The 7,568-nt window shown below is 37.0% G+C and overlaps 1 protein-coding gene across 1 annotated transcript; it reads left to right on the forward strand.

Annotated features, from left to right (window-relative positions):
* The first annotated feature begins 732 nt into the window (after positions 1-732).
* Positions 733-7,333, forward strand: LOC143550299 (aconitate hydratase, cytoplasmic-like). The gene is made up of 20 exons (XM_077040976.1): positions 733-984; positions 1,728-1,832; positions 1,942-2,102; positions 2,186-2,278; positions 2,382-2,567; positions 2,660-2,821; positions 2,929-3,073; positions 3,163-3,305; positions 3,396-3,452; positions 3,541-3,620; positions 3,706-3,781; positions 3,918-4,103; positions 4,195-4,262; positions 5,336-5,454; positions 5,544-5,665; positions 5,744-5,842; positions 5,928-6,407; positions 6,500-6,598; positions 6,686-6,928; positions 7,018-7,333. The coding sequence occupies exons 1-20, from the start codon at positions 756-758 to the stop codon at positions 7,084-7,086; spliced, it is 2,922 nt and encodes a 973-aa protein (XP_076897091.1). The 5' UTR covers positions 733-755; the 3' UTR covers positions 7,087-7,333.
* Positions 7,334-7,568: the final 235 nt, after the last annotated feature.

A 7,568-nucleotide genomic window follows, 5' to 3' on the forward strand; every position in this document is an offset into this window, starting at 1 on the left:
AAGGGACTTTGTTATTCATTGGTATGTATGCATGTATACACAAGAAGTCAATATATATAGGCTAACAAAGTTAATAGAAACATAATGACACATGAGAGTTAAGAATGTGAATAGTCACCATAATAATAATAACATATTTAAACCATAGCCTTTTGTTTTCTAAAGGATTGAAGAGTAATCTCATAAAAAATGAAGCTTTATGATGTTGTACAAAAAGCTTGAAGAATTGACAGATACGTTGACAAATTACTTTTATTGCCCTATTATGAAATGTCGGTTTTACCCTTGCCATGCAATTATGAAATTACTTTTGTGTCCATCACTCCTTCTTTATATATAATATAGATTATGTTATAAGCAAATTAACACAACGGAATTTATTTATTTATTTATGATTATATAAAATAAAAAGTTTTCTTACAAAGATATAGTATTTTTCATGATATTTAATAAAAAAGATAAGATAAACCGGAGTGTGCAACCCACAAGGTCACAAACATTTTGATATCCAGCCGAGCCGTGCCGACTTAAGCCATCAGGCTTCAGACATGGACAAACCAATACATCCTTACCGTCAATCCACGCCACCTAACAAATCCCACGGCCCATTACTCACCCTCACCATCCTCCCCTACACCTCTTCACACCAGACCACCCCACCCGCAGCAGCCATGAAAGACTTTCATCTCTCTCTGTCTCTTCATTTCTAATTTCTAGGGTTTTATCCTTTTTATTATTTTTTTTACCACTTCGTGATGTATAATAATATTATTACCACTACTACTACTACTTCACCAACTTCTTCTTCATTTGCTAATAATAAGATATTTATACCTCGTTTCTCCTCATCATCATATTATTATTCTCTCTCTAAACCCTCACTTCCGTTCAGATCGCAACGTAAGTGGACTTATTTGAGATCTCCTGCTAAGGCTCAGATCGGATCCGTAGCTCCAGTTGTTCAACGAAACATCGCTTCCATGGGTATACTTATTCATTTTATTCATTTTTATTACTTGATCGATTATTTTATTGTTTTTCACGTCGTGAGGCTAATCGGATAGTGTTATAGCGGTGTTGACCTTTAATTTATTATTAATTTGTTGTTTTATTTGGTTATAGGGCTTAATTATGAGATCGGACTTGCTATGCTTTTAAATTCATGTTGATTTGGATTTAATTCATGTAACTAGAAGTGTGTGGCTGTTTCTGTCGTTGAAACCTAGGTGAATATGAATATTGACTTTATAGATTATTTATCTGATTCTCTTTTTTGTTGCTTGCTTTATGAATATGTTTCTTAGAGACTTTTATATTTGTATTGTTGTTTTATTCGATTAAGGTGTTACTAGGGATTAGTTATTGAGATCGGACATGTTACGCGTTTGAATTAACGTTGATCTGGATTTGATAGGTTAAACAAGAGGTTTTGTTTTACTTGTAGTAGGTTTTTTGTTAAATTGAAGTGTGTGTTTTATTGAAAATTGACTTTTATGATACTGATTCTCTTTTGTTGCCTACTTTACAAATATGTTGCTTGGGGACTTTTTCTATTTGGATTGCCAGGAATCAAATATATCTGTTTAATTGGATATTGGAACTTTTTATTGATATAATGGGATGAAGGGAACAAAAGTTGTTACATTTTGGTGCTTGAAGTTTGTTGTGTATTCTGTACTTTATTTTTTGCTTTTAAATATACTAATTTTTTGTTGAATTATTTTCAGCTTCTGAAAATCCTTTTAAGGGCATATTCACTACTCTTCCCAGGCCTGGAGGAGGCGAGTTTGGAAAGTTTTACAGTCTTCCTGCTCTAAATGATCCCAGGATTGGTAATAGATCCTCTGTTGCTATAAAACAGAACATATTCTTTTGTCAAGTTTGGTTCTTTTTTAATTTATCTATCTCTGCTTTTTAATATGTAAATTTACGTGTTTGCAGACAAGCTCCCATATTCTATCAGGATTCTTCTGGAGTCTGCCATTCGCAATTGTGATAACTTTCAAGTTACCCCGAATGATGTTGAAAAGATCATTGACTGGGAAAATACTTCACCAAAGCAAGTGGAAATTCCGTTTAAACCTGCCCGTGTTCTTTTACAGGTGAATTTTATTAGATTCATTTGTGTAGAGTTTGCAGCCGTTTATTAGTTGTTACCTGTTAGTAATTCATGATATTTCTGTAGGATTTTACTGGAGTTCCAGCTGTTGTTGATCTTGCTTGTATGCGAGATGCCATGAACAAGCTCGGTGGTGACTCCAAGAAGATCAATCCTCTGGTGAGTAATTTCTATTTTTATATGAACTTTCAAGCTAAATTCTTCATTATTTGAAAATAATGACCCATGATGTCTCATACTTTGAAAATTTGGTATTTTGCAGGTGCCAGTTGACCTTGTGATTGACCATTCAGTCCAGGTTGATGTTGCAAGAAGTCCAAATGCTGTTCAAGCAAACATGGACCTTGAATTTCAACGCAACAATGAGCGGTTTGCCTTTTTAAAATGGGGTTCACATGCTTTCGACAACATGCTTGTGGTTCCTCCTGGTTCTGGTATTGTTCACCAGGTGAGGTTTTGAACATTCAAACTATATGATACTGAACATATATATTAGAACCTTCATTTGAATTTCTAATCATTTTCTTTTCACTGATCCAGGTCAATCTAGAATATCTTGGACGGGTTGTTTTCAATACTGAGGGCATCTTATATCCTGATAGTGTTGTTGGAACTGATTCCCACACAACCATGATTGATGGCTTGGGAGTAGCTGGTTGGGGAGTAGGAGGAATCGAAGCAGAGGCAACGATGCTTGGACAGGTATAGAGTTATATATGTATAATACATTTGAAGTTTTTCATTTATGTGATTTTGTAAAGTTTCAATACAGTAATATTAGCAGGCTGACTTCTTTTTGATATTGACAGCCCATGAGCATGGTGTTGCCTGGTGTGGTTGGATTCAAGTTATCTGGAAAGTTGCAAAATGGTGTCACAGCCACTGATTTGGTGTTAACTGTGACCCAAATGTTAAGAAAGCATGGCGTTGTTGGCAAATTTGTTGAATTCTTTGGTAATGTCTTTACAGTCAGTCATCAAATCCATTTTAAGTTTAACCAATTTTTAATTGTTACTTATGTCACACTTTTAATTGACATGCAGGTGAGGGCATGAGTGAACTGTCATTGGCAGACAGAGCAACTATTGCTAATATGTCACCTGAGTATGGTGCAACCATGGGATTCTTCCCCGTAGATCATGTGACACTGCAGTACCTTAAGTTAACAGGAAGAAGTGACGATACAGTAAAGCTATTTTCTTTAATTCAGACGTATCATTTTTACGTTGTAAAAATCTTGTCAATTGAATTGTGTTATTTGTTTTAATTTTTCTAGGTTGCTATGATTGAAGCATATTTGCGAGCAAACAAAATGTTTGTTGATTACAGTGAGGTTAGTGACCATGTTTATTTATTTTATAGTAAGTTTTTGAATTTGGCAGTACTTTTCTCACTCGTTATTAATGATCATGTCAAATCAGCCACAACAAGAGAAAGTTTACTCATCTTATCTGGAACTGAACTTAGGCGATGTTGAACCCTGTATTTCTGGTCCCAAAAGGTATTGTTTAATGTTGAAATTTTGTATACTTTTTATTTATTGTATACATTCATGCTTAAATTCATGATTGTTCTTATTCTAACAGGCCGCATGATCGTGTTCCCATTAAGGATATGAAGGCTGACTGGCATTCATGCCTTGATAACAAAGTTGGATTTAAGGTGAGATGATAAAATATTGTTTTTTTTTTTGCTTACACTGTTGGTTATACAATTAGATAACGATAATCAAGGAAAGTGGAAACAATGGGTTTGCTCTTTGTATAATTAGCCTCTAATTTTCCAAATTTGTATGCAGGGTTTTGCTGTACCTAAAGAAGCACAAGAAAAAGTTGTCAGCTTTCCATTTCATGGACAAACTGCTGAACTTAAACATGGTAGTGTTGTGATAGCAGCCATCACAAGTTGTACAAATACATCAAACCCTAGTGTCATGCTTGGGGCAGGTCTTGTTGCAAAGAAGGCTTGTGAACTTGGTTTGGAGGTTGGTATATTCTTCTAGAATGTTATATACTTAAGATAATATTGATGAAGGCTGGTGGTGGTATATGATATGAATGATATTTTCCTGCCAGGTTAAACCATGGGTAAAGACAAGCCTTGCTCCTGGATCCGGGGTTGTTACAAAATACTTGCTTCAGAGGTAAGTGCAAATGTATAATTAGTAATTTAATTGTTATATATATAGGGATAGTGGTTTTTAATACTTCCAACTTTTACTCGTTGATTAATATCACTCCCAACTTTCACTTTGTCTCCCGATGTTCCCAACTTTCACCATATTTGTTTTTATCACTCCCTTGCTAATTAAAGACTAACGCCGTTACCGGAGATTCTGAAGTGGCTTTTTTTCATATTTTTTAATTGAGTCAATTAAGTTGGCATGCTTACTTGGAAATTGCTCATACATTCATCACCTGCATATTAAACCAACCCCAGATTCCATCATTCAATCCTTCAAATTCTCCCAAATCCCACCACCAATTGCTTCAATAATCCAACCAATGCATCGACCACTCATCTCGATCAAAACCCCTAACCTCCGCTACCTCGCCGCCCCCCCATGTCAACAACCATTGCATTCTGGGAGCTGGTTCATTAACCTAACATTAGTTAGTTATTAATAGCTTCCAATTGTTTACGAATTATAAGTAAATTTGTGATCGCCAGGATTTAGGTTAAGGTTTGATTACGAAATAGTCGTGGACCCGCTCCCACTTATCATCCGTTGGAGACGTTTTGAGACACGAAGGATGATGTGCCAAGTCTACGGAATGCAGTGGTTGCTGACGTGGCGATGACGAGGTGGCGGAGGTTAGGGGTTTTGATTGGGATGAGTGGTGGATGCAGTGGTTGGATTATTGAAGCAATTGGTGGTGGGATTTGGGAGAATTTGAAGGTTTGAATGATGGAATCTAGGGTTGGTTTAATATGCAGGTGATGAATGCATGAGTAATTTTCAAGTAGGCATGCCAACTCAACTAACTCAATTAAAAAAAAGTAAAAAAAAAATCACGTCAGCATCTCCACTAACGACGTTAGTCTTCAGTTAGCGGGGGAGTGATAAAAACAAATACGGTGAAAGTTGGAAGCGGTGGGAGACAAAGTGAAAGTCGGGAGTGATATTAACCAACGAGTAAAAGTTGAGAGTATTAAAAACCAATATCCCTTATATATACCATCTATAAATAATTTTTGTCTTTCATTATTTTATAGTGGCCTGCAAAAGTACTTGGACCAACAGGGATTTAGTATAGTGGGCTATGGTTGCACCACATGTATTGGGAACTCAGGAGATCTTGACGAGTCAGTTGCGGCTGCAATTACAGACAACGGTACGAGTTATATTCATGAATTATTTTAATTTTTATAAATTGTCAGCCTTGCAGGATATCTTTCATCAATTTGTTGTGTGGTTTTGTAGATATTGTTGCTGCAGCTGTGCTTTCTGGAAACCGAAATTTTGAAGGTCGTGTTCATCCATTAACAAGAGCCAACTATCTTGCTTCACCTCCTTTGGTTGTTGCATATGCACTTGCTGGCACGGTATGTTGAAATCTGAATGTTCAAAGTTCAATAACAGCTGGGCAGGTGACAATAAAAGGGTTGCATGTTGTATTTTAGGTTGACATTGACTTTGAGAAGGAGCCAATTGGGACAACAAAGGATGGGAAGAATGTGTATTTTAAGGAAATCTGGCCCAGTACTGAAGAAATTGCTGAGGTAATCAAGTCTTACGAGCATCTGTTGATTTCAATCTTGGTCAAAATAAAGTCAACAGGACTGATAACATGTTCTTATCTTACAGGTGGTTCAATCAAGTGTGCTGCCAGATATGTTCAAGAGTACATATGAAGCCATTACACAAGGCAATCCAATGTGGAATAAGCTATCTGTCCCATCATCCAGCCTCTATTCATGGGATCCTAACTCGACCTACATTCACGAACCACCATATTTCAAGGACATGACCATGGACCCACCAGGCCCACATGGAGTGAGGGATGCTTACTGTTTGCTCAATTTCGGTGACAGCATTACCACCGACCATATATCGCCAGCTGGCAGTATTCATAAGGACAGCCCTGCTGCAAAATACCTCCTTGAGCGTGGTGTTGACCGTAGGGACTTTAATTCTTATGGTAGCCGTCGTGGAAATGATGAAATTATGGCCCGAGGAACTTTTGCCAATATCCGCATTGTTAATAAGCTGTTAAACGGGGAAGTGGGCCCCAAAACCATTCACATTCCCACTGGCGATAAGCTCTCTGTGTTTGATGTAGCAATGGTATGTAACTGCTACAAAAGTGCAAAATCATTAACATCTTTTGAGTTTATTTTGCTAGATTTTATATTCTTATTGTTATCTGAATGTTGCAGAGGTACAAAGAGGCTGGACACGACACTATTGTTTTGGCTGGAGCTGAATACGGAAGTGGAAGTTCACGGGACTGGGCTGCTAAAGGTCCAATGCTACAGGTATGTAGTGTAGTTCTCTGATAGTATTGGGTGATTAATATAATAAAGAAATTCTAACTTTGAATTTGTGATGACTTTTTTTCACAGGGGGTGAAAGCGGTGATAGCCAAGAGTTTTGAGAGGATCCACAGGAGCAATCTGGTTGGAATGGGTATCATTCCTCTTTGTTTCAAGGCTGGTGAAGATGCAGATACCCTTGGTTTGACCGGTCATGAGCGTTACACCATTGACCTACCTTCAAAAGCTAGTGACATAAAGCCTGGTCAAGATGTTACTGTTACCACCGACAATGGTAAATCCTTCACGTGTACAATCAGATTTGACACACAGGTATGATGTGTTTCTTTTTCTATTATCTACTTGAATGCCGTATTTGGAAGTTGTGATTTTAAACTCGGTTTGCTTGTTTGTATTCGCAGGTTGAATTGACATATTTTGATCACGGTGGCATCCTTCCGTACGTCATCAGGAATCTCATCAAGAAATGAAAGGGAAAAGACGACTCTGATGTTCAAGTCGGAAAATGCTAGCGGAGTTTTTTTTTAATTTAATAAAGTGAAATTCACTTTTCATTTCTGATACTGTTCTTGTGGATAACATGATTTTCTGGGTTATGGATGGATTTTTGTAGCAGTTTACATATGATCCTGGTCCTGGTTATCATGGTTGTACTTTGACACAATGCGCAAATCGTGTTTTTCCAATAAAGTGATGCAACCTACGGAGCGATGTTTTCAGCCATTAAGACCAAGCAATACCCTAATAAGACCTAATCCAATAAATATTACATACATAAAGTTGTGAGCTACAAAGTTACATTGTTGACAGTGCCGCTTCAATATCAGCAGTGAAAAGAATACCAAAACTGAATCGTATTGAAACCAAAAACTAGGGTTGTCATAACATGTCGGACACGACACGAACAGACACAATGACCTGCTGTTCTAAACACGAATACGACACGATAACT

The sequence above is a fragment of the Bidens hawaiensis genome, unplaced genomic scaffold, assembly GCF_021521415.1.
Source record: "Bidens hawaiensis isolate Kalapana, Puna unplaced genomic scaffold, B.hawaiensis_p1.1 tig00015993_1, whole genome shotgun sequence".
In the NCBI taxonomy this organism is placed as follows: Eukaryota; Viridiplantae; Streptophyta; class Magnoliopsida; order Asterales; family Asteraceae; genus Bidens; species Bidens hawaiensis.